This window comes from Marmota monax, unplaced genomic scaffold, assembly GCF_021218885.2.
Source record: "Marmota monax isolate L192 unplaced genomic scaffold, Marmota_monax_Labrador192_F-V1.1 WCK01_AAM20220418_F8-fsc00185, whole genome shotgun sequence".
NCBI classification, from domain to species: Eukaryota; Metazoa; Chordata; class Mammalia; order Rodentia; family Sciuridae; genus Marmota; species Marmota monax.
The window spans coordinates 1,920,945-1,948,333 of record NW_026693278.1 but is presented as its reverse complement, the minus strand read 5'-3'; the positions used below and the strand labels follow the sequence as shown (position 1 = coordinate 1,948,333).

Here is a 27,389-nt window from a genome sequence, read left to right as displayed (position 1 = left end):
AAAATTTCCCGATGCCCAGATCTCTCCCCAAAGCAATTAAATCAGAAGAGCTGGAGGTGAGGTCCAGATATTCTGGTTTATATAAAGGTCTCCAGGAGACTCCAGTGAGCAGCCAGGTGGGGCGGGGGGGACACCACTGCCGTGTGCTCTTCCAGGGACAGTTCCGTTGATCTTCTCAGTAGAGCTGGGGGATGGGTGACTTTCCCTCAGTTTCTCTGCCTGTAAAATGGGTCCCCTTAAGCTTTGACAGGTGAGGATCCTTCTCCTCCAGGCTTGGGAGAGCAGAGGATCAAACCCCTGAGAACTTTCACGGAGGGACCCAGAGCACAGCCTGCTCCCAACTCTCTCTCCCTCTCCTCTGGAGTCAGCCGGCGTTTGAGGAGCCTATTGTTAAACTTTTATTATGTTTCTTTCAAATTAAACTTCCCAGAGACTGCGAGCTCTCGTGTCTGCAGCCACGGGAACTGTGCTGTGGCTGGCTAGGTTTTTCATCTTCTCTGGGTGAACCAGTGGGTGCCCCCGTAACACAGGGAAATAATAATGGAGCGGGGAGCCTCGCGGACTATGGGGGGGAATGGATCCAGGAAGAAGTCTGGGGTTGGATGAGAACTGGGAGATTTTTATTTTCCGGGCACTGGACACATGCCTACTTCCTCCTTGGCAGACAGCCAAGTGCCCCTGGGTGCCGTCCTCAGGTCTGAGTCCAGGGGAGCAGAGCGGCAGCAAGGGAGTCCTGTGGACCAGCTGTGTGGGCTTGCCCAACGTGCTGTCCCTCTCTGGTCCCTTAGCTTGCCTGTAAGAAGGGGGCTGGAGCCATTTCTGGTTCTGCCCTGCCTCTTGCTAAGAGGAGGCTCCATCTCTCACAGCAGCCGTGGGTCACGGGATGGAAAACACAGAAATCCAAATGAACGTAGAAATCCCAAGAAAAGCAGCCCTCCTCCCAGAGTGCTCTGCTCTCAGGAACAGCTGCCCCCCGAAGCCGCTGTGTTTTGCTGAAACACAAACTTGTAGAAAGTGTCCCTGGAGCTTTCTTGGAACTCGCTGTCCTGATCTGCAAACGTGCTGGGGACAAGGAAGCAATTCTGGGACAGTGGAGTCTAGGAATCAGGCGTCCTGATGAACAGTGCTCCCCAGGAGGCAGGGAGATGACTGGGAAGGACCCTGACATGGTCCGGGGAGAACAGTCCTCTGGTCCACGGAACATAAATACCACCCGATCTTACTGTCTTGGAACCAGGGACATAAACAGGTGTGGGGTGCCTGAATGGAGCTTTAACACACAACAGACATTTCAAAGCTGCAAAAACCCACCAACATTCATTTATATATATATATATATATATATATATATATATATATATATATATATATATATCTGCTAGTTCAGCAGATCTTTTTTTAAATTTTTAATATTTATTTTTTTAGTTTTCGGTGGACACAACATCTTTGTTGGTATGTGGTGCTGAGGTTCGAACCCAGGCTGCATGCACGCAAGGTGAGCGCGCTACCGCTTGAGCCACATCCCCAGCCCCCACCAACACTCTTAACCCAGAATATAACATAGGTTTTATGAACGAACACCATGAAATATGTCTCTCGTCCTTCATTTCCTCTCCTTTTGCAGGCACATTTTTTTGGTGGGGAAGGGTACCGGGAATTGAACTCAGGGGAATTCAACCACTGAGCCCCATCCCCAGCCCTATTTTGTATTTTATTTAGAGACAGGGTCTCACTGAGTAACTCAGGACCTCACTTTTGCTGAGGCTGGCTTTGAACTTGTGATCCTCCTGCCTCAGCCTCCTCAGCCACTGGGATGACAGGCATGGGCCACTACGTCCGGTTGCAATCACTTCTTCATATGAGAAGTTCATGTTACCATCATCGGGAGGGAGAATGGAGAGGAGATCCGCACCCTGTCTAGGAGAGGTTGCCTGAGAGGACTTTGAGGAGGAAAGGGGCTGGTAGCTCGAAGGTCCCAAGATTCTACTGAGATGTGCCCGTGGGAGGGGACCCAGGGAAAGAACTGACCTAAGGAACTGGGGAGAAAGACCTTCCTGTGTGACTCTGTCATCTTTCCACTCCCCAGGAAGAGCCCTTCTATGAAGCTGCTCCAGGTGTGATCTCTCAGCTGCATCCCTGGGCGGCAGGTACCTCATTTTTATCCAGTGACCTCCCTCTCTGACCTCCACCAGCTCGCCTGCTTAAAAATCACAAACCCCTGGGCAGCAGCGAGTAGTGGAAATAGGAACAAAAAAATACGTATCAAATTGCCCTCATTTTGGGTAGCGATCTACACAATCGCTGACTGCAATCTTTTGCAGAACATCCTTGAAAAACCCAAGGACCACGAATTCCAGAGTTTGGGGGCTGGGGCTGGCAGGTGCGGGACACCACCAGGCTCAGAGCTATCCAGACCCGTTTGGTGGTGGGGCAGGAGGAGGCTTCAGAGGACTTGTCCCTGATCCTTGTCTCCACACCTCGCCATCTTCCCCCTGGGGCCCAGAGGTAGCACCCTGGCATGGAGATCAGTGTGGCATAGTGATGATGAGCCCAGGGCCCGGGATTCAAGTTCAGGGTTCGAATCCCTACCAGCGGTGTGACCTCAAAGACATGCTGTCACCTCTCTGAGCTCCAGGTCTCTCAACTATAGAACAAAGATGGAAACCTGTCACCGTGACAGGGCGGACCTGAGGGTTAGGTGGTCTGATTCAAATGAAGCGCCAGGCAGGCAGCACATGTGAGTGCCGGGGCTGCAGCTTGCACCCCCTGCAGTAACTTGGGGGGTGGGAGATCTTCCGGGGACTCTGGTCTTTCTCCTGCCCATGAAGGCCACTTGCTTTCTAAGCTGTTCTGGGTGCTCCTGCGACTGCCCCTGTCCAGCTGCTCCTCTGTCACCACCGTAGTCCAGCAAAGGGTCACCCTCTGTGGTCCTTGATCCCCAAATTCCTCTAGCATCTGAGGCTCCCCTGCACCAGTCACAGTGTCCAGGTAACTGAGACGCTTGACGGCATCTACCGCAGCCCTACGTGGGTGAAGAAGACTGAGGTCCAGCCATTATAAGGAGAAGGGAAAAACTTCCTAGAGAGACGTAAATAATAAAATTATACCGGTTCATCCAAAGAATGGGAACAGACCCCCTTCAATGAGTTGGGTTTCCATCCCAACCAGCTGGCCACTCAGGCCAATGCTTTGGCTAGTCCCGATGCCCTTTCTTAGCCGCTCCAAGAATTTTAGGAGAATGAATCCCTTCCACATTGTAAAATCTCTACTCCTTGAGAGCAGATGGCACATCATTCATTTTTACAATCCACGTGTCCAACATTACGACCAGCACATAGGACCCGCTCAATAAATATATTCACTGAACATGCGCTGGGCACGGTGGTGCCCGCCTGTCATCCCAGCGACTTGGGAGGCTGAGGCAGGAGGATCGCCAGTTCAAATCCAGCCTCAGCAACAGCTAGATGCTAAGCAACAGTGAGACCCTGTCTCTAAATAAAATACAAAATAGGGCTGGGGATGGGGCTCAGTGGGCGAGTGCCCCTGAGTTCAATCCCCAGTACATACATATATCTCTCTATATATTTCCACTGAACATGCAAGTAAATAAATGGGATAAATAAACAGGATGCCAATTTGCAAAGATAAAAATAAAAATCAAAGAGAAATGATAAGAATTTTGAAAAAAAATGGGGGGGGTATAAGGGATGGAACTCAGGAGTTCAAAGCTAGTTTCTGAGACTAGCTTTGAAGTTGGGCTCCTCCTGCCTCAGCCTCCAGAGCAGCCGAGATTATAGGTGTGCCCCATGGCAACTGGCTGCTTATTATATTTTTGTAACCAACATTTAATGAGCACTGATGTCCTGCCAGGAGACTGAGCTAAGCACTTTGTCTATCATCATATTTAACCCCCTTCCCAACAGCACTCAGAAAATAGTGCTCCACAGAGGCAGGGTGGCCTCAGGTCAGAACCACAGGTTTTAGAAGCAGAGCTATGTTCAGATCCTGGCTCTAACATTTTTTAGCTGAGGGCTTCCCAGGAATGGGGATAACAAATACATAAAAGCTTCTTCCACTTCCCATGGTTTTTGCTTTCTGAACCTTAAGTTACCGGCAGTCAACCATGGCCCAGATATATTAAATGGAATATTCCATAAATAAGCAATTCATACATTTTAAATCATATATCTTTCTGAGTAGCATGTCAAATCTTATCCCATCCCACTCAATTCTTTGGGGTCCTGATTCATTCCTTTATCCAGTGTTTCCGCAATGTATATGATACCTGCCCGTTCATCACTCGGTAGCCAGATCAGTTAATAAATCCACTGTTGTGGTGGGATTATAGTGCTCCTGTTCAAATGACCCTTAATTCATAATGGTCTAAAGTCACTGGCAATTGGGTTATTCAAGTTAGAAGCTGTAAAGTGCTTCCTTAAAGCCCAAATGGTTTATGCACCAAGTAGACACCTCACATGGTCACATAATGTTCCTTGGCAGAAAGGAGTGCTGGGGATTGATTTCAGTGTCCTGAAGGAGTCCTAAGAAAGAGGATGGGAGGTGAAAGGGCATCCTCACCTCTCCCATGGTACTGTCTCCCTGTCCCCCATCAGCTAAAGGATCCAGTGACTATGGGTGGCATGAAGCTTCTATTTAGGTCAGGTTCTGGCAGCCGCCTCCATCGCTAGCTGTTTCTTTGAGACATCTCAAGACAAGTACAATTACAGCCAAGGAGGGGCTGGGCATGGCTAGATGACTTGTAGTCACACAATCTCTGTTCCAATGATAAATACATTTTCTCCATTCTTCTTTTCTTGACTATGTTTTCCTAGCGATGCTTCTTTGCACATAGAAACAGTTTAACCCAATGCTGGCTAACATTCCGATCTGGACTCATCTGAGTGGAGACCAGCAACATGCCCTCCTTGACCCAGAGCCAGTCCCTGGCAACATGGGGACCACTGATGTCAAGTGCTTTGGGAGACTGCACAGCTCCGAGTCCCAGTCCCGCCCTTTCCATCAACTCCTAATGCAGGGGCAAGAGGAAGAGGCTAAAAATAAGCTGGTGCTCCTCCGTAGCTACGGGTGATCGAGCCAGCCAGTCACCTGGTGATCATTCACTCCTGTCCTTAAGGGGAAGTGTTGGCTTATCCAATAAAACCACTCCAGCTGTGTGGCTGGATGGCCACAGTATATGTTGCTTCTTTGATGGGTGAGTTGTTGTTATCATCCCATTTATCATCTCTGATTTTTACAGTCACCTTGGAAGAAAGTTATTTCCCCCATTTTATAGTTGACAAAATTGAGGCTTGGGGGAATACAATGTAGCATAGGTGGGGGTTACTTTGCCGTTCTGAACAGAGTATCGGATTCTACATTCAGCGTGCAAATTACAGTTTGTCCTGTGTCATGTTACTGTATGACATGCAGTTCAGAGCAGAGGGGAACAAGCCTTCCCAGGTCCCAGTGTTATTATTCTCATTATTATTATTATTTCCAAGGATTGAACTCAGGGGCACTCGACCCCTGAGCCACATACCCAGCCCTATTTTGCGTTATATCTGGAGGCAGCTCTCACTGAGTTGCTTAGCTCCTCACTTTTGCTGAGGCTGGCTTTGAGCTTGCAATCCTCCTGCCTCAGCCTCCTGCACCGCTGGGATGACAGGCATGTGCTACCGCACCAGCCTGGCACTATTTTTGATATGTCAAGGATGTGAAGATAAATAATACCTCTCCACCTAGCTTGAAGTATTAGAGCACAACTCAGTACGAAGAAAGTACTTTAAAAATGTAAAACTGTACAAAAAGGCAAATTATTAATTAACAAGTTGGTTAGTTGATTGACAGGAGTGATGGGCTCTAGAATCGGTGGGATTGGCTTGGATGAAATTTTGACCTCTGTCAGCTTAGGTTTTCTTCATTTGCAGAGTAGAGATGAGAACGCCCCTGCCTTGTAGGGTATTATGAGGCTTTACTGAGTTAGTGTATGTGAAGAGGTTAGTATGTCGTCTAACGGGGTATGTTCAGGCACTGTGGTGGCTCTTATTATTGTTATTATAAATGAGTATTATTTTTCTCATCTATGAAATGGAAAGAAATAGTCATTCAGCCCATCTCCTAAGGATTTCGTCGTCTGAGAGTCTTTAAAAATGCAGTATGTCATTCTGCAGATCAAAAATATCCCCCTCAGGATGAATCCAGGCAGGACCCAGCTGGGGAGAGAGAGTGCTGGGTTCCCCAGGCTGTCCCTCTGTGTAGTCAGCTCGGGCATTGCTGTGGCCAAAACACCCAGCGAGCACAACTTAGAGGGGGGAATGTTCACTTGGGGCTCACGGTTTCAGAGGTCTCAGTCCACAGATGGACGACGCCACTGCTCTGGGCACACATCATGGGGGAAGAGGTCGAGCTGAGGAAAGCTGCTGAGCTCACGTTGGGGTCAGGAAGCAGAGAGGGCGGGAGAAGGGGCCAGGGAAGATGCACCCTTCCAGAACATTCTCCCCAGTGACCACCTCCTCTGGCCACACCCCACCTGTCTACAGGTACCACCCAGTCCCTCAAAGTAGGATAGATGGATTAGGTTACAGCTCTCAGGATCCAACCACTTTACCTCTGAACATCCCTGCTTAGCACAGGAATTTGGGGAGCGGGGGATACTTCACATCCAAACCATGGCACAATCCCTTCTGGGTTCCGCCATGACACTCAGGGGCTGCAGTCAAGAGGACGCTGCCCTTGTCCTGCCTCTGAGTCCCACAGCCTCCCAGAGAGAGCTTGTGGGTGCAGGACACCACCTCCCCGACCTGCATAAAGAGATCATGAAATGTGTCCCCTCCTGCCTCTCCTGATACAATAAAGGGAACACCCCTGCTCTGTCATCACGAAGGCTTTCTTTCTCTTCCAAGGGTCACCCAGAGTCAACTCCTCGAGCACTCATTGATTCAGCAAATATTGATAGTGCACTTAGTTTGTGCCAAAACTTGAGCTAGCAGCTTTCCCGTTGCATGTAGCCAAATCCCTTTATCCTCAACCCCCCACAGAGTGTCTAGCACAGTGCCTGCTGACAGTTCTAAGGAAAGGCATATTGGCCACCGGTTGCAGCCTGAGCCCTGTGTTAGTTGCTTAGGGTATGGAGATAAATAAGACGAAGCCCTCTGGCCAAATATATACACATGCACACACTAATTAACCGGGTCCAGGATTACTCTTCAATTGCCATTTCTATTCCTCCTCCTCCTCATGGTTTATGTATTTAACAGTAACTATAAGATCTGGTTAGTCACTGACTAGCTTCTTTAGCCTTGGGCAAGTAACATCACCTTTCTGGGGTTCTGTTTTCTCAACTGCAAATGTTGTGAAAAGGGGATCCTATGATGGACATTGAATGAATTTTTTAGTGACGGCAGAAAGACTAGTAGTCACAGCCTTGTAGGTGCTCAAGAGTTAGTCCTTGATCTGATCCTTCCAAAAGGATCGCTCCCTTCCCCAGGAAAGCTAAGTAGATAGCACACACACCACCACCGCCTGTTCCTGAACAATGACAGACATCACTAATCAATCAAAGCACTCTGATACTGATCTCAGAGGGAGCCCCAGAAGCCCAGTGCTTCCTGTAACCACTGCTAATGGATTATAGCTGGTAGTCTCTATGGAACTTGGCCATTCAACCCCCCACCCACTCAGTTGCAGAGTTCTGTAGCTTGGCTGGTGCTCTAAGGAATGTTTCTTTCATCTCTGAACATTTGACCTGGGTGCTGAGCATAACCTCCTCAGAGATTGAACTAACGTGAGTCTTAAGCTCAGATGCATTCAGGAGACGGCCGTTAAATGCAGGTTATAATCAATGTGCTCTCATCAGCAAAATTGGCTTCCAGTCTGCTGACGTGCTGAATGAAGCAGGGCAGTCAATTTTCCTGTTAGGATTATTTTGATACATACACACACACACACACACACACACACACACACACACACACACACCATGCACTCACATCTTAGTATCTTGCTATCAGTACCTTGCAAGCTTGGGTTCGAGTCCTGGTTCCAGTCCCTAGCTGTGTGACCTTGGGTAAGTCACATAATGTCTGTAACTTCAGCTTTCTCCTGTGCACACTGGAGGTAATAACAGCACACAGCCGCGGAAGCTTAAAGGAACCATTGCGTGTGCAATGGGGTGATATTTGGAGATATTGGTCTATGTGGATCTTTTTTCTCACTATATTTTTGCATTTCTTTTCTTTTCTTCTTTTTTTTTTTAATAATTTAAGCAGGCCCTGGGTTCTACCCTTGTTGCCTCAGGGAGGCAAGTGTCAGGGCTGAAAACAGGAAGAATATGAGAGTGTTTTAACTTTTTTTCTTTTTTAAACTCAAAGCCCTTAGGGGAAGGGGATTGATAGACTTAGGAGAGAGTCTTGGAGGAACAGAAAGAAGAAAGATTTTTCTGAGTGAAAGATACTGCCTCCAGGCTTGGGGAAAAGGAGAGAGAGAGAGAGAGACAGACAGACACAAATAAGACCATGGAACCAGAAAGGTGCCCCTTGGTCAGGGATAATGGCCATCTCCATGGGAACATGTGTGCACTGATAACCAATGGCCCAAGCTCTGCCTAGCTGGGCAACCTTGGGCAAATAAAATAAATGGTCTGGGCTACATTTTCACTTGCAATACAAGGTGCTCTTTTTAACCACCTGGAAAGGGAGTGTACAGAACTAGACATGGCTGGTGAGTTCTCCTGCTTAGCACGTGTCTATCTCTTTCCTCAATATCAGTGATTTGATTCATGCCCGTCTCGGGTGCCAGCTGTGAATTTATCTCTGGCCAAGAACACATGGCTAACTACTAGCATGTCTTGTCTCCCCATCTTGCAGGGTTGTTCCTCTTGGTGGATGGGTTGATAATCCTGTTTCTGTGAACACATATCCCAGCTGGATTTGCTGATTCTCCTCCTGAGTGACCACCCAGGGCAGAAGGGAAACGCTAATGCCTCCTCAGCCCACGAGGTCAGCCTCACCTCCGGACAGACCCTTCCTCTTCTACCTGATCCCAGTCTTGAGATCATCCATGCACTCGAAAGCAGGAGGATGGTGGTCCTCACCAGTGACATTTCATACCTCAGCTCTGATGGATATTGCCTGGGAAAGAAGGCTGGGGCAGGAAGCCCTCCTGGGTGGTGATCTAACTCCCATCCTTACTAACTAACTCCTGTGGTTGTATGTAAACAACTTGAGAATGAAGACATTTTTATTAATGATTAGGTTTTGCATATGGTAGAAGCTCAGTGCTTGAGGAAAGCATGGATGGACAGCTACAAAGCAGATGTGAGATCCTTTTGCACAAGTTTTTTAAAAAGGATCATGGTAATTGTTGTGACGCTTTGTTTCTGATAAGAATGAATTATATTTTAGAAATATAAATATATATGGTCCCCCCCCAAATCTTTGGAGAATAAAAGCAAACCTTACATGGCTGGTAAGTGTTTGGGGAAGAAGTTGGAGTGGGAGATCAAGTTCATCAAGGCTTTATGTCTGTCTGTCTTAGAAAAGAAATTATCTGAGCTATAAGTTCTTATCATCAATTAAATAAATAAGTTAAAAAAACAGTAGGAAGTAGTGAAGAAGGGGAAAGAGTAGACGCTCATTAAATGATGGATGGATGGATGGATGGATGGATGGATGGAAAAGAAGATAGAACAATGGATGCCAGATAAGGGATAGACAATGCATGGATAATGAGTAAATGGTTGAATGAATAATGAATGAATTAATCAATTCCTTGGTCAGTAGATGAATAAAGGGTAGGTGGATAGGTGGATGGATAGATGGATGGATGAACGACAGGTGATAGGTGGATGGATGATTGGTGAATGGATGGATGGATGGATGGATGGGAAGATGAGTGGATGTATGGATGGATAATGGGTAGATGGATGAGTGGGTGGCTGGATGAATGTGTGGATGGATGTATAGGTGGATGGATGGATAGATGGGTGGATGGGAGGATGGATGGACAGGTGGATGGATGAATGGATGGATGGATGGATAATGGGTGGATGGATGAGTGGGTAGGTAGATAAATGTGTGGATAGATGTATAGGTGGATGGATGGATGGATGGATGGATGGGAGGATGGATGGATGGATGGATGGATAGATGGATGGATGGATGGATGGATGGTTGGGTGGGTAAATGAATGGATGGGTGAATGGGTGAATGGATGGGTGGGTAGATGGATGGATGAATGGGTGAGTTGGTAGATGGATGGATGGATAGGTGGATGGATGGATGGAAAATGGGTGGGTTGGTAGATGGATGGATGGATAGATAGGTGGATGGATGGATGGATGGATGGATAATGGGTGGATGGATGAGTGGGTGGGTGGATAAATGTGTGGATGGATGTATAGGTGGATGGATGGATGGATGTGTGGATGGGTGAATGGGTGGGTGGATGGATGGATGAATGGGTGGGTTGGTGGATGCATGGATGCATGCATGCATGGGTGGATGGTGGATGATAGGTGATGGGTGAATGGAATCAATGCATGGGGGAACAGATCATGAGGGAATAGATGTCAGAGGGATGAAGAGGAGGGCATATGAAACAAGTGCTCAGCAGGCATGAAGCCTTGCACGTGTGAGAGGCGCCCAGGACTGCACAATGGTGGCTCCTGAGTGGGTGGATGTGGGGTAGACATTACAATTACAAGTCCCAAATTTTCACCCAAGACTTATTCTCCTTATTTCCTCCTTCTTCTAAGGGAAAATTGCTTTCAGGGTGGCTACTACATTAATACATCATCAAAATGGTGGGTCCCAAAATAGAACCACTGGGCAGAGCCAGCGGACAGCCTTTCTGAGCCACCTTCTCTCCCATGCACCACCAGGGCCCTGAGATGGAGCAGAAGGGAGCCATGCACAGGAAGATGTCAACAGCTAATCAAACACTTGCTTGTCTTCATATAGTGCTCCTAATTCTTCTGATCTTTCCTGCCTATGGCAGGAGATTGGCAGAGTAGGTGTTTCTAATAAGAGTAAGAGTTACCAGTGCAGAATTGCAGTCCCAGCTCTGACATTACCTGCAAGTTTAGGCACTTTACTTACCTCTCTCATCCTCTCTCACCTGCAAAATGGAAACTATTGTAGAATCTGACTACCTCAAAGAGTGGTTGAGAGCAGATAAAACACTTTGTTCAGTGTTGGACAAATAGTAACTGTTATTCGTAGTTATTATCAAGTCTTTTGACAGATGAAAATGTTGTAAAATTGACATCCATGAGGTCACTGAGAGAGGGAGTAAATTCTGGGAGTCTGGGAGGACTGGGTCCTCATTTACTGTGTGACTGTGGGTGTTAGAGTCTGTAAACAAGTCAAGATGGCGCCTGGCATTTTGCAGAGGGAGTGGTTTGTGAAGTAATGCCAGCGAGCCATTAAGTGTGGAGATTCCTTATTGGTTGACTGCTGTATCTAGTTTATGTTAATTAAGATAAGCTGTGTGGAATGTATATATACCCCTCCTGTCCTACAGTAAACGGCTCCCACTCCTGCTGTATCAATGTCCACAAGTTGCTCGTCACCCCCCGGTTATTTTGCTGCAGCCGGACTGCAGCATTTGGGCAAATGTCTTTACCCCTCTGAGACTTCCTTTCTTCATCTTCATAATAAAGACTAGAACGCATGAGCTCTGAGGTTGGGGGTTCTCCATCAGGGGTGTAATCCCTGTATTTCCTTACACCTCATCCCCCACCTGTTTTGCCTCTTTTGCCTCTGAGCCTGAATGGCCAAGGTCAATGTTTCAAAGACCCTTACAGCTATACCAAGAATCAACAACCATTCCAGTTAGGAATTTTTATCCCCCTATTCCAGATGAGGACACCAAGGCTCAGGAGAGTGATGTGACTTTCCAAGGGCACACACTTAGCACTTGATGGACTAGAATTCAAACCCAAGCATGCTCACTAGAGAGCCAGAACTCTCCTACCCGGGCAGCACCCCTCCCGCCTGGGCCCGCAGCTCACATTCCCAGAGGTGGGGAGGATCCGAGGGGTGGGGACACAGCACGGACTTTTCCAGGAGTGGGGGGTCTTAAACATCAGGGTCCCTGTGTCAGTAGCTTCAGCCTCAATTCCCCTGGAAGGCACCACACACCCAGGGGCACTTAGACCCCAGGGTCCAGCTCCTACCCTCACCACCACTGGGGACAGTGTGAGGATGGATTTGTCAAGCCGCTGGGGCAGCTGATGCTTTGGGGTGTGGATAGGCTCCTCTTTTGAGCAATTGTGTTCATTTTTTTCTCTTTCCTAGAAACCAGCCCATGGTCCATGGTCTGAATCAACTGTGAGGTTAGGCAAGTGACTTAGCGACTCTGGGCTGGATTCCTTCCCTAAAATGAAGACTTGGGGAAGGTGAGACTAGACTACTCCTAAGGCCACTCCAACTCTCTTAGATGTCAGGGTGTCCTTTCTTTGGGGAGGGTCACACATAACCAGGACCCTCTTCATCCCACAGAATAAAGATTTCCTGTCTCACACTCTCTGTACCTGCTGCCTGGGGCTCGTCCCCCCCCCCCCCCAATCTGGTCCAACTAGGATGGGAATAGGGCGTTTCTTCCTAAAGTCCCTGAGCTCTGGGTTCCTCTTTCAGTTTTTGGCTCCACTCCAATCCCTACACCCCTCCATGGGCACTAAAAGGGATGTCACTCTAGAAGATTCTCCACCCAGCAAAGGGATGCAGGAGCCCCTGGGGAATGCTACACTTGGACTTAAGAAATATGGGACTTATGTCCAGGTTGTTATAAGACCTTAGGTTCTTCATCTGTAAAATGGACATAAAGCTGGTGTTTACTGTTACAAGGATTAAATGAGATCAATAGGAATCGTTCAAGAACAGTAACAGCGACAATAATGTCACTAATTCATGCTCTGACTTCGGGCAAATCTTCCTGCCTTTCTGAGCTTCATTTGTCCATTTATAAGGCGAGAATATCAATTTTTTCACCTTATTCTCCAAGAAACTCTGAACAGCGTGGTGTCTTGAGACCGAGTGTCAAGGGACTCATATGTCAGTGATACCTCTGGGATCCACTTTCTGCTGCCCCCTGAGATCTGTGAACTGGTGAGGCTGTATTTGAGCTCCTCAAAGGTCCCCACTGTCCCCCCCACACCCATTGTGGCTTAGGGACTAGATGCCCCAGGGGACAAAGTGGTTCATAAGAAGCTGACCCTGGCAGGTGCTGGGAGTGATGTCCTCTCATTTCTGCAGCAAACAACCCTCCTCCACATGATGACTGAGTTCTTGAGCCCACCTCACACTCTGCCAGAGACCTCACCCTCTTTGGAAGCCAGGCTGAGTCCCAGAGTCACCTGCCACCTGGCTGTGGAAGGGAGGCCAGGCAGGGAAGCTGGCCGAACAAAAGCTCCTTATCTTGGGGCAGCCGTGAAACCTGAGCCCAGGAGCAGCCCGAGCTGCTCACCTGCTCGCGGGCACAGGCTGGGTGCAGATGGACACCCTGTCAGGATGGCAGCATACGCCACAGGAGGCTCTGCAGGGGCAGGATGCCATATCTCACCGTGGGGGTGTGGGGTGGCAGGAGAGAGCAGGTGTCTGGTCACCTGAGCTCACCACGATGTTTAAACAGGAGCCGTGACATTGGGCAAACAGAGCTCCAGTGAACCAGGGGCTCACCTCGGCTGCCTAAGGCTGTAGACCTGGGAGTCTTCCTCTCAGTGGGTTCAGTGTCCCTGAGTACAAAAACAGGAGCTGAGTTACAGCAATGTAACCTGATCTTTTTTTTTAATCTCAGATTTCTCTTCATAAGAATTTTGAGAATTAAACCCTCGTACGTGTGTATTTATTTATAAATTATTATGTGCGTTCTGTTGACCCAGTGTATTATACACATCATAAAACACACCCCTCAGTCCTCCACGTGTAAAACAAGGGAACTGGATGATCTCTAAAGTCCCTTTAGTGCCACGGTTGTGGGGCGCTCTGTAGTCTGGTCTCCTCATCTAGACAATGTGCTTAGAGTTGCATTGTTTTTGTGGATTATTCATTCAACAAATATTTAATTGCCAACTGAGAGCCACTATATCAGGTGCAAAGACACGGCAAGGAAGAAGATGGATGCAGTCCCTGGCTCCGTGGTCCAAACGGTTCTCCTGTGAATCAAAAGCAGTCACACTGCTGTTTTTGAATGCTGGCAATTGTGTCGGCCCATTTTGTGTTAGTATAACAGATGCCTGGGATAATCAAACTTCTAAAGAGAGAAGGTTTATTTTGACTCACAATTTTAGAGGTTTCAGTCCATGGTTGGGTGGCCCCGTGGCTTTGGCCTTTGGCAGCCCAGTATAGCAGAAGCACCTAATGGAGTGGGACCACTCACCTGGGGCCAGGAAGAAAAAGAGGCTGGTATCCCATAATCCCCTTTGATGGCATGCCCCCAAAGCCTAAAGGCCTTCCACTAAGCCACGCCCCCAAAGACCCAAAGGCCTTCCACTAGGCCACGCCCCTAAAGACCTAAAGGCCTTCCACTAGGCCACGCCCCCAAAGGCCTAAAGGCCTTCCACTAAGCCATGCCCCCAAAGACCCAAAGGCCTTCCACTAGGCCATGCCCCTAAAGACCTAAAGGCCTTCCACTAGGCCACACCCCCAAAGACCCAAAGGCCCTCCACTAGGCCTTTGGGGAATGCTTAAGACCCAAACTAGAGCAGTCATTGCACATAAGTATCAGACATGGCAGTGGTTCCAACAAAGGAGAGAGCCCTGCAATTGATGGATTCAACCAATGTCAATTTGGCCCTCTGCCATGTATCAGGTAAGCAAATAGACACAGTTCCTGTCTTCATGATGCCTAGCCTATTAGGAAAGACTAATGACTCACAAATCAATATAAGCTACAAACATTTTGAGAACAGGTAAAAAGCAAGTCTGTCCTGGAGGGTGTGATCTAATCTGCAGCAGTCCCCCAGGAAATGGCATTTGAGCTGAGATCTGAAAGTGGGTTGGGTTTAAACTAGACACCAGGGAGAGGGCAAGCTTTCTAGTAGCATGTGCAAAGTTCCTGTGGCAAGAAGGAATATAGGCAATTTGGTAAGTGAAATGAATGGGATGCAGGTAGGAGAGGGGCAGAGCATGTAGCATTTTAAAAATCATCTTGAGAATCTGGGCAGGAGATGGACCATGAAGAGAATCACAGGCCTTTTCAGGGTGTCAGCTCTGGATGCTGAGAAGCAGCGAATGCACGAGAGTTTAGAGGACGACCTGCCTTGATTTTCAAAGAGGGTCTTCTGGCTGTATGTGGAGATGGGGGCGAAGGATAGAGACGGTGCTACAACTGTGATTGGCCTGAGATGGGATTGTCACACTGGCAATTGCCTAAGTTGATTGGACTTAAGACGAGATGAGCAAAACAAAACAAGCCACCCACAATTTAGAATGCAGACTCCAGTGACAGGAAGTATAGCCATGAGACAAGAACATACTTGGAGGCTAGGTGTGGTTGGCACATGCCTGCCATCCTGGCTCAGGAGGCTGAGGCAGGAGGATCACAGGTTCAAAGACAGCCTTAGCAACTTAGTGAGGCCCTAAGCCACTTAGTGAAAACTTGTCTCAAAGTAGAAAATAAAGGGGGCTGGGAATGTGGCTCAGTGGTTGAGCACCCCTGGGTTCGATCCTTGGTACCAAAAAAAAAAAAAAAAAAAAGAAGAAGAAGATACTTGCATTCGGGCATTCAGGCAGACCTGAATTCAGGTCCTGGTTTCATCACAGATGAACTATGTGGCCTTGGACAAATCGCATCCCACCTCCCTGGTCTCAGTGTTTTCTTTGCAAAATGGACTGTACCACGTGAGAACAGAACTCTGATTTCTCCTCCAGTTCTGACTTATCTGCCTTGTGGCCTTGTGCAAGCCATGCCTACTCTCTGACCCTCAGTCTCCTCATCTGTCCTGCAGTTGCTGTGAGGTTGGAACCAAATCACAGGTAGAATGTGCTTAGCACAGGGCTGGGCACAATAGTCACATGCATTTGGCACACACGTTCCCACCACGGGTGAGTGTGCACACACACCATGAGTACACACACTTTGGGCTCAGATGGCACTTCTGTTCTTGCAGGAGCCTAACTGTCTTGTAAAATTCCAGGACACTCACCTGAGCTTCATTTTAATGAAGCCAGAGAATAGTGAACTGTTGGTGTCCCTGCTCGGTAAATCCGCCAGCGGGATCCAAGCCCTGGGAACCCAGCAAACGAGGGATTCTCCTGATGAGAAATATTCATGTGCAGAGGATCTTCATATTTGTTTTGAATAGACCCACGCAGACACGAATGGCTTAATGACTGTTTTAGGGTTCGGCGTTGTCCCTGTATTTGGTTTGGCTTTGTCTCGGTGACATCTTAATTCAGTGTTTTATTTCACGGATTTCCGCACACAGGCTGTGGCATATGGGGAGCTCCCTCAGCAAAATTGTAAATGGGGGTTGGGGGGATGGAGAGAGAGAGAGAGAGAGAGAGAGAGAGAGAGAGAGAGAGAAGACTATAGCTGCAAGGTGTGCAGTGAAGGGGGACCTCAGGTGCAGGCCTGGGTTTGCACCTATGGGGATGAGAGAGAGAGAAAGAGAGAGACCAAACTCCAGCTTCTGTCATGGGCACAAAATTTACCACTGCCATCTGAAAGTCTAAACAGTGTCTTTTTCAATTTCTCCATCCGATGGATCATAATCAGAGAGATTGTAAATTTCATGCTTGTCCTTAGCATATGAAGGGGCCCTGCTAGGCTTCTGACTCTCTTGTTCAAAGATGGCTGCGTGAGAGTCAGGGGAAGGGAACTGAGAATATCAGATCAGACTCAGGACCCTGACCCAGAGGACAGGAGCCCCCTGAGAACCTAGGAGCTGAGGACCTGGGAAGTCCTTAGCAGGCCAGTAAGACCCCACTGGATCTAGTTCCTGCTACATCTTAGGAGTCTTCGCCTGCACTCCTCCCTGCTTCAGCTACACTGCCTCCTTACTATTCCTCAAATACCCCCAACTAACTTCTACCTCAGGACCTTTGCACTGGCTCTTCCCTCTGTCTCACTCCACCCCCCCCCCCACCCCTGGTTATCCTTCAAGCGTGCTCCCTCCCTTCATCCAGGTTTTGACCCCTCCCTCAAACAAAGCAGCCCCCTTTCTCTCCCTTTGACCTGGTTCCCCATGAGTTATCTTTACAGCTTTCCTTGCCACCAGCTCTTCTATTATTTCACTATTTGGTTCTTCACTTATTGCCTTCCCTCCCTGCCCCCCTACGCAAAAGTAAGGATGTCCCCCTGGTCACTCGCTGCCGTATTGAGTCATAGGTCAATAAAACTGTCGAGTGAGTGAATAAATGAAGGAGTGGATTAAATCATGACTTGATGTTTTTAGCCAGAGGCAGCTTCTTCCACGTGGGACTTTCATTCTTCTGTGGTTAACTGTTCCTCCGACATTTGTGGGTTCACTGCCATCCCCCCATCAACCCTGGTTACTCAAGGAATGAGGCTGGATTTCATATTAGCTGCAGCTGGACCGTGAAGGCTGAGAAACTTAACAGCCCACGCCGGAGACCACGGTGGGGAGGTTGGAAAGCTAATGCCGCGTGGGCCGTCCCTTCCCACCGCACCTTGTCTTCACCACTGAATAGCCCCCCGTGAGTAACCCCGATCCAGATACTTAAAAGGGAGGAGAAATGGGCTCCGAGAACCTACCGGGTGCAAAGACCTTGTTCATTCTGACCGTTCTTGGCGTTGGTGGATGACAATTGGTGAAATAAAAAGAATCGTGCCCATTTTACAGATGGAGTAACTAAGGGTAACCATGTGACCGTAAGCAAAGGACTCCGTGCCTCCCGGACGCATCTCCCTCCTCTGTTTTCCTGCTTTCCCGTCTTCATTCCCACCCACTTTAAGACATCTGCCTCCTACCCAAGTGACTGTGTCTATGTCGGCCGCTAAATTCTGAAGCCCTCCAAGGGACAGCAAGCGTTTCCTTCAACTTTTTCCCTGTGATAGGCCTGGCACATTGGAAGAATAAAAGCCACAATTTATTATTAATAACCAGCGCTCACACGGATGGAGTCCTTCCTAGGTGCCAAGGCACTTTCCATAAACGACCTCAGTCAGTCCTCTAAAGGGCTCTTGGGGGTGCTTGCTATTATTAGCCCCATTTTATGGATAAGGAGACTGAGACTGAAAAAAAAAACAGTGATTTGCCAAAAGTCTCACAGCCGTTTGGTGTTTGCAAAAGGTAACAGGAAATACTTCTCTGGATTGGTTTCCCTGTGGGGGCGGGGGGGATTTTTCAGGGTTTTTTGGGTAGCTCCGCAGATCTCCAGCGGTGGCTCTTGAGGAAATTCCAGAATCATATTTGGAAGTGTATATAGGATATTTGGGGAAGTTGAGAGGTGAGGCCAGGGGGGCTGAGCAGCACCACACCCCCAGCCCAGGAGGTAAGGGGCTGAGCTCTCTAGGTGACCCATGTCATGGCAGCTTTGGATGGAGTTCCTACGCGCCAGGCACTGGCCACGCTCTTTATGTGAATAATTTCATTCACTCCTCATCACCACCCCATGAGAACAATATTTCACAGATGGGCAGGCCAAGGCACAAAGGAGCCAAGTGACCACCAGCAGGTCCCAGAGCTAGGACATGGCGACACAGGACCCGATCCTGGGTAGATCTGACTTCAGAGCTCAGGTCTCTCCTCCCTCTGTTTCCCAATCTCAGAAATACCCGCTCACACCTCACTCGAACTTGTGGTCACAAACCATTAAAGAGCCCGGGTTTGGCTGAGCCCCTAAGAAGTCTTCTACCTCGAGGGAAGGTAAATCCAGCCACTCTAGAGAAAGAATAGTTTTAAAATATAGGGTGCCTCGGCAGCAGGCCCAGCGCGCTCATAAAGCAGGCTTCTCTCCTAGTTACGGGAGTTAGGATTTGGGGGCTGCTTCCTCTATGTGGTGTCCTGCAGTGGGGGTGAGATCAGGTAGCATTTAGTCCAACCCCCTGCGCTCCTATCAGCTGACATGTCTTCTTGCAGAGCCAGACAGACATCTCCATCTAAGGAGCCTCATTCTGATGCTAGGCAAGTGGAATGTATTTGTAGCGTGTGTGTCTTTCGGGTGGCATTGATCTGGGGGTGGGGCTGGGAGGGGGGCTCATCTGTGGCCGGATCTGGACCACGTGTTCTCATCAATCGATGCATCCAACGTTCAGTGAGCATCTACCACACCCTCGTTCTTGACATGGCGCGTTTAACAAGGGAACACAGCACAATGTTAAAAGTGACCCCTTCCCCAGCCCCGGGCCCCGTTCAACAAATTTCACCTTTCAGACACAGAAAGTTTTGACCCAAACAATAACACTCTCCTCCCAGAGAAAACCACTTATTCATGGTCAGGGCAAGCATTCTCCGTGACCTTTGGTGCGTTGGTCCTTAACCACAGGCTGTCAGGGAAGTGGCTTCCAAATACCCCTCACCCTGCTCCCAGGATGGAGTCAGCACAAATGTGCTAACTGATCTCTCCGCACCAAGGGGCGTCTCCAATTAAATGGTTCAAAGGCATTTTTTTTTCCCCTGCCTTACAGTTTGGCCATCTTTCCCTTGATGCAGTAAAAGCTCTGATCGTTTGGAATTTACGATCCTTTGGACAGGGACTGGGCTGAGGTCTGCTTCTGGACGGTTCTGTATAGAAAGGATTTTCGAAGAAAATGAACAGCTTGCCAGATGAATTGTAAAGAGAATGCTCACTGCCTTTAAGGGTGTCCCTGTTCTAGCCCTTTAAGAACACTCACAGATCCACAAACAATTCTTATGCTAATTTCAAATGATTTTTCCATGTTCAGTTGGTCCCCAGCGACCACCAGTCATCGATATGATGACTGGGACTTCAGCTGCCTTCAAACGCTGGGTTTGCCCTGAGCCGAAACTTCTTAGGTACAAACTTTTTTCGGCTAAGCAATCAACAAAGGGAATTAAGTCAGCGCCAGGCCCTTCGTTGGTGGGGATAAAAGAGGGGTCCCTCTGCGCTTAAAGGAAGCTTGTGGATTCCCTCTGGCTTCCCTACTAGTTGGCATTGTCCTAGTTTGTCTGTGGGTGACCCTCACTGTGGCTCACCTGCAATGGTCCCTTTCAGATTTTTCCATCCTGCAAAATAATAATTATGAACAACGTCCCTTTCCTTCTTAAAGACTTCTTACTATGTACTCTAAGTTATGTGATCACCATAAATTCGACAACACTCAGGGATTAAAACTGGGATTTTTTTTTTCCGAAGAGTTAGAGCTTTATGGGTCTTTCCTATACAAATCAAAAGAATGGTCCATACGGACATTGGACCAATCAATCTAGAATCCAAATACTTCACTATTCTCCACTCTGTTTCTGAAATAGTCAGACCCCACCCCCCCACACACTACCTGTGTATTAATTAATTCTTATCTCAATGCAATTAAAACTTCGAGATTAGCCGGGCGTGGTGGTGCACACCTGTCATCCCAGCGGCTCAGGAGGCTGAGGCAGGGGGATCGTGAGTTCAAAGCCAGCCTCAGCAATTTAGCGAGGCCCTAAGCAACTCAGTGAGACCCTGTCTCTAAATAAAATACAAAGTAGGGCTGGGGATGTGGCTCAGTGGTTGCACACCCCTGAGTTCAATCCCTACTACCAAAACAAACAAACAAAAAACCTTCAAGATGTTGATGGTCAGCATTATTCGAGGAAGACATGGAAAGGCGTATGCAACACAATACCTAGGAACAGTTGATTTCCCATTAGCCACTGTAAGCTTTGTTACAGAACCCACGTCTACTAAACAAACACTGTGTGCCGCACACCAGAGGGAGGGCTTTACCAGCTTCAGTCCTCCTCTCCCTCCATCTAGGGTGCCAACTCTTACTACTTCTGCTTTCAAACTGACAAGCCAGTTCAGCCAGGTAGAGCTACTTGTTCAGGATGCTCAGTAAGTGATAGAACCAGGTCCGGATTCCAGGCTGTCTTATGTTCCAATCAGTTTCTTAACCACGATGATAGACCGTCTCCCGCTCTGCTATACTGTTCTGACATTTGAGTCAGACATCTGCTTGCAATTGGATACATGATAAAGCCGTTCCTCATCAAGTATGTCTCATGGAGGGGGGAGGGAGGAGGGAGGAGGGGGGAGGGAGCAGGGGGGAGGAGGGAGGAGGGGAAGGAGGAGGGAGGGGCTGAGGGGCTTCTGCTGGAGCGGATGTGATGGATGCATGTTTCTGTGAGATCAACAAACGGATCCTATACTTCTGTCCTGGTGCTCAATTATCTTCGGAAGATACACTTAAAACATCCTGGGGAAGCTCATTCAGGGAGAAATATTAAACAAATATAAAGTGTGCACCTAACAGGACTGGGTTCCCCGGCCCCTCCTCCATCTCCCTGCAGACAGCTCTACTTGTGTGGATCTGCTGACTGTGAGCTGGGTTTGAGTCATGGAACTCAACAACATCTCTGATGAGAATGAGTCTCTAGATTTTCTCTGAAAAACAGTCACGGTGGGGGGGGGGGAGGCAAATGATGCCAGTGGCTCTGTCCTTTTTTCCTCCTAAGAACTCTGCTTTGGCAAACCTGGTGCTTTTAAGTTTAAGTCACTACAGAACACCGGAAAGGAAGTAGAAACTGACCACCCCTGGAGGAGGCTGTTGGGGTGAGGTTTGAGAGCCCATCTTACGAAAAGACAGCTCAATCCCAGCCTTGAACACAAACCTCCCATGCTCCCCGTCGAACCCACACCAAGAAAAACACCCATAAAACTGGGATCTGTTCCACAGAGAGGCCACGCCTGTTACAGAAATATTAAACAGGATCCTCCTAGCATGACATAAATCGAGGGCTTGTAGCTCAGACTTTAACCTCAGGAGAGAGGAGACCCAAGACATTAAAAGAAACCCAGAGAGAAATGAAAACAGGGGGCATATGTGGGAGCTGTCGTAAAAGGTCTCAGACAGATTAAATCAGAATTATCCCAAAGCCACCGAAAGCAGGAGGGTTCGGGACACTGGGTAGAAAATTTATGTGATTGACACAACGACCAAGAAAAAGGCATGTTAGTACCAGCCAGACAAAACAAGGAAATACTAAGGGAAGTAGACAGGGACATGCTTTTCTGAATTAGAGCCCCATCAGGAATCTGCTTCCTCCCCCCTCTGTGCTCCTAAAATAGATGAGAAACTCTGGACCAAATGCCACACTTGGAGTTTCCAATCAAAATCCCTGAGTCCCTCCTACAAGGGCATAATCTTTGGCCAGTGCAGCATCTGATTTGCCAACTGTAGGTACACTCCAAAGGTGGATCGGACGGCAGAGAACCAGGAAGATAAAACTGCTGACGTCAAAACTCTCTACAAAGAACCTCTTTCGGAGCAGGGAAGCGTCAGCTTTTAATGGCATTTGGCCTTATTGTTCCCCTTCTCCAGCCTGACAGTGGCTTCCCCCTCCCTCTCCTCTGCAAATACTATCTGCGGCTTGAAGCCTGCTGCACCCCACTGGCCCATGGTGTTTCTTGGTCACCCGGTCCCAACAGGGGACATCCATTTTTTTTTTCTAAAGACTTATCTGAGCTTCTATCCGACTAGAGGAAAGTTCTGCAGTATGGGTTTTATTTTTGCAGGTGTGATTCCCCGTCGACCCCATACCTACTGCAAAGTTCAGATCGAGTTGTCCCAGAACAAGCCTTCTGTCCAAAACACTTTCTCAAACATGTTTTCAATCTACTCCCTAATGTCGCCTGCCAGGATTAATAAATCCACCAAGTGGTCCCCCCTGGCCCGCTTCTTCCTTTTTTTGCCCGCCAAACCGCACATCCAACACTAGCAAAAGAGGAGTTTCCATCCTGCCTTGATTCTCCCTGACAGAGGGCACAGCCTTCTTCCTTTCTTCTCAAACTCCTCTAAATGGAATGACTTATCAAAAGAAGGGGGGGGGGTTCTCTATCTTGGAACCCTTCGGTTCTCCCCAGCCCCCTCATCTCTTCACCCCACATCTTGTTCCGCCTCTTTCTGCCTTTCATTTCTTCCCTTTTCTCCTCCTGGATCATTTTATTTTATTTTATTTTATTACCACCACTCCAGGATCTGCTACCATCCCTGAGTTCAAAGCAATCAGCGTCTTTTTGAAAAACCAAATAAAACTCTACCAAGATCATCTTCACGATTTCGGAAGACTCCTCCCTGACTCCTGGAGCTCAGAATCCCAGTTTTGGATGCTGGAGAGGAGAGAATTTGGTGGCAGCCGCAGCAGCAGCGGCAGCAGCGGCCCAAAAGGCGTGGAGGAGGGTGCTGTTTTGGGTGTATTTGAGGGAACAACATATGGGCTTTTTGTCAAAACGCTCAGAGCTCCCTGGTTTCTGAGCTGAGGATAGCAATGTGCGGCTGCCTTTGCCCAGGGTTCCAGCCGGTTCACCCCTCACCTTGCCCAACATTCCCCAATCACCCCCTATCCACCATTCCTTTGGCCCCTGCCCTCTGAGCTCTGTGATACCAAGAAAAGTTTTTCAGTCAAGTCATACCCCAGCCGCACCGCCCACCCTAAGAAAGCAAAAAATCTCTTGCATAGGAGCAATAGGGTCCCTGCAGCGTCTGTCCCCAAAGAATCCCCGTCCCTCTCACCAGCTTCTTCCTCAACACAAGCAATTAGTTCCCATGTTCCAGCGGGAGACACCGAGTAGTGACGGGAAGAGAGAGCCCAGCTGCCTGCATCCACCCCTCACCGCTCCGGGGCACAGGCCAGAAAGGGGGACCTTCCGGCGTCTCCCCTCTTAAGAACGAGGTCCTTACCTTGGCAGCGGCTTGCGGGCCGTGATACTAGCAACAATGATGCTCTCGGGACGCGGGGTGGCCACCGCTTTGAAGGTTCCTCGCCAGAACTTCTCAAAAAGCTGCTTCTCGCCCTGCTGAACGCTCGCCATAGCCAACCCCAAGGGGCCCGCGGGGCGCCCGGGCGCTGTCCGAAGTGCTGAAACGTGGCTTCCAAACGGGGGCGCAGCCGGCTCCGGGCGCTGTCCGCGGGAAAGCCAGAGGGGTGGGGTGGGAGGATCCGAGTTCGGGGCGGGGGATGGGGCGCCCGGGTCTGGACAGGCAGCGGGGCCAGAGGGCTCGTCCGCCGGCTTTCGTCGCCTTCTGGGCTGGCTCTGGGCTGCGCTCCCAGCTCGCAGGGCTGCGCAGCCCGGGAAGGGCCAGCAGGGCCGGCTTCCGCGGCAGCGCTGGGAGAGCAGAGGCGACCGGGTCGTCCGGGTGTGCGTGCGCGTGTGAGCTCCGGCGCGCCCGGGTTTTGTCTCTCGCACAATGTGACGTTTCAAGAGGAGGCTGGTCGCGCGAGCTGCACTTGCCTCCCCCCCCCCCCCCTCCCTGTCTCTCCTCCTTCCCACCCACCCCCTCCTCCTCTGGCTCAGCCTCCTGCCGCCATCTGCATAACAAAAGCCCGCAGGTCTTGGGAGGAGAAAGGGCGGGGCGTGCGCCTGTCACCAAGGCCCCGCGGCCACGGAGTTGCAGCGCTGACCCTACTGAGAAGCTGTCCCCCACCCCGGGCTCAGCCAGGCAGGGAATCCTGCTTCCCGGCTCTTTCTCCTCCTCCATCATCGTGGGCCTACCCCACCACCACCATACTTTCCTTGTGCACCCCAGAGGCTCGGCCACCTCCCTTCCCAAGTCTTGCAGTGATCTCCTATTGAAGGGCCCAGTGAAAAACTTCACCGATTCGCTCAGGCCAGCCTGCCCCCTTCGCTGCTGGGAGGGACCGCCCAGGCCCCGCAAAGGGGGTCCCTGGCGTTCCTCTATGCGCCCGGGGGCCGCGAGATCTCCACCACCCAGAAAGTGCCATTTAATGGACAATCCGTCACCAATTCGGCTTCTCGCCATCTGCCGAGCCGGCCCCCACCCGCAGAGGGGCGCAGCGTTACGTCTGTGCCTGGGGCGCGGCAAAGGGGATCTCCTTTGTGCCTCTCAGCCAGCCTGCCCAACGTCCCCGCTACCGAAGCCTTCCCAAGGAAGGGGACCCCCCCACACACACACACTTTCCACTTCTGGGGAATTCGGGGAGCAGCCGCTTTTCGGGAAGGGGATACGTTTTTATAAAAGAAAGAGCTAAAAGGGGGGAGAGTTTGGGGCGGGGTCTGGGGACTCCAAGGGGACAGTAACTTTTCGGGCTCTCCTCCCCCATCTTCTACCCCTCCCCCCGCCCTTCCAACCTAATCCCAGCAAATGGTGCGACTTTGGGATCTCAAACTCCAGACGCATAGGATCTGGGCTGAATTCTTCTTGCTTTCCTAGGTTGTTGTTGTTGTTATTATTATTAAAAGAGGCGATCTTTGCGGGACCCCTTAGCCCATCTCTCTCGAATCGCTTCTCTCTCCCATCCCTGGGCTGGAAACTCTTGGAAGGAGGCTTTGTTGAGTCTTACAGCCCCCGAGGACCCGGCACCCGGTCCCGGCCACAGCGGGGACAAACCTATGATTCTTGCTGATACTGGTAACCGTGGGGACAGAGCAAAGGGCAGGGACATCAATGTGAACTTCAGAAATTCTTTGAAAGGGAACGGGAGCTAAACAGGGGGATGAGGCTAAGAGGAAGAGAGGATAAGATGGGGACAAGAGAAGCAAGAACCCCGAAGTAAGAGTATGCGTCTGGAAGAACACACACGTCTGTGTATTGTTTGTGGGGCTGATGAGGAGGGCCGAGAGCGCAGTCTGCTCGGCAGTGACCCCTTCTGGTCGACAGCTAGAGGTGCACTGACGGCTTTTTAAGTGGGTAGCGCCTTCCTGGTGGTGCAGTTAGGGCTAGGATACTTGGAGGTGGCGGAGAGTGAAGGGGAGGTTCGCTCCTGGCCTCCCACTTGATCCTCACCCCATGCTGCAAACCCCCGCATTCCTCGATTGCCCTCAGGCCCTGTTTTCCACCTGCAGTTGATGTCACTTTAAATGCAGTAGCCTGGGAAATTTAAAATGATCCTTAGTCATGACAATGGGGGGGTCTGCCCTGAGTCACTTGCGGGAGATAGGTGGGATCCTCCTCCCACGAAGTCAATCAACCTCTCCCAGCTGTGTTTCTGTTCTTAATTCCTAGAGGGTTGTCAAAGCTCCCAGGTGCACACCATTCCCTCCTCGGAACCCCACGGCAGGCAGCTCAAGTGGGAGAAAGAAGTTACTCTTACTACCTGTTAAAGATGAGGAAGTGGAGCCAGGGAGGTGGCAGCACACCTGTAATCCAATATAATTCCGGAGGCTGAGGCAGGAGGATCCCAAGTTCCAGGCCAGCCTCAACAACGTAGCAAGCCTCTAAGCCACGTAGGCCGTGTCTCAAAATTAAAATAAATAAATCAAAGGGACTAAAAAGACACAGTTTCTGCTTTTGCTTGGGAGTGGGGCCAGGGGATACTAGACATTGGCAGGCAAAACCCATCCAATACCAACGGGCAAAGTACTCCTTGGTGTTGAGCCTTCTAGAGTTGGGAGTCTCCTGCAATAAACTCACTTTCCTGTGCTTCAGTTTCTTCATCACTAACATGAAGAAGCTATGGAGATTGAATATCACAGGTTTAAATAGACTGTGAGGACTCAAGGGACTCACACAGTACACAGTCCTAGGAGCAGAGCTCTGGAACGTGGTTCCTAAAGACACCAATTATTTTTCCAATGACCGAGAGCGCATTGGTCAGGAGTGAGACAGAAGTAGAGTATGAAGCCCAGCTCTGCCTCAGTTTCCCCCTCTGTGAAATGGAGGCATTTTATAGGATCGTTGTGATTAAAGAAGATTTCACCCATAAAGGACTTAGCACAGTGTCCCGTTCATGGCCAGTGACTGTTAAATAGTAGCTGTTATGACAAACACTGTTGGAATCTTAGCATCTTAGGCCAGGCTATATGTGGGGCTCGATAATCATTCATCGAGGCCCACCTTGGATCTTGGTTGGGAATCTGGATATTGAGGGTCCAGAGACCAGAGAGCCCCTTCCCTGGAGGAGTTCACAGTCTGATTCACCTCTGGGTCCCCATGCCTAACCGTCGACTCCTTCCCATATTTTCACTCTTAGTCTTTAGGCCTGGTTTCTCCAATACAACTCAAACTCTAGACCCTCCAGGTCCATGACCACCTGTGTCTGTCACGGTATGACCCTCTGTGCCTCAGTCCCTCGGGGCCTTGCTCTCTGTTTTCCTGGGTGCAAGCCACCCTACTCCATAAACTGAGGCCTGTCAGTACCGGATGGATAAAGATAAATAATGTGTGGCACCATTGCTGCTGAATCCTCCACATGCTGCCCCCAACGGGTGTGGAAAATTCATTGCAGCCCTCTTGCTGGGACCTAACCTCAGAATCCTTCTCAACCCAGCCTTCTAGATAGCCATTTCTAATTGGTTGGAGTCAGC

The 27,389-nt window shown here is 49.5% G+C and overlaps 1 protein-coding gene across 1 annotated transcript in view; it reads right to left on the bottom strand.

The window, feature by feature from the left end:
* Srrm4 (serine/arginine repetitive matrix 4) overlaps nt 1-24,245 on the bottom strand; it is a 149,909-nt gene extending 125,664 nt beyond the window's left edge. The window contains exon 1 of the mRNA XM_046456412.2: nt 23,806-24,245. Within this exon, the coding sequence (XP_046312368.1) occupies nt 23,806-23,936 (131 nt within the window). The 5' untranslated portion in view covers nt 23,937-24,245. The remainder of the gene's footprint in view (nt 1-23,805) is intronic.
* Between the last annotated feature and the right edge of the window lie 3,144 nt (nt 24,246-27,389).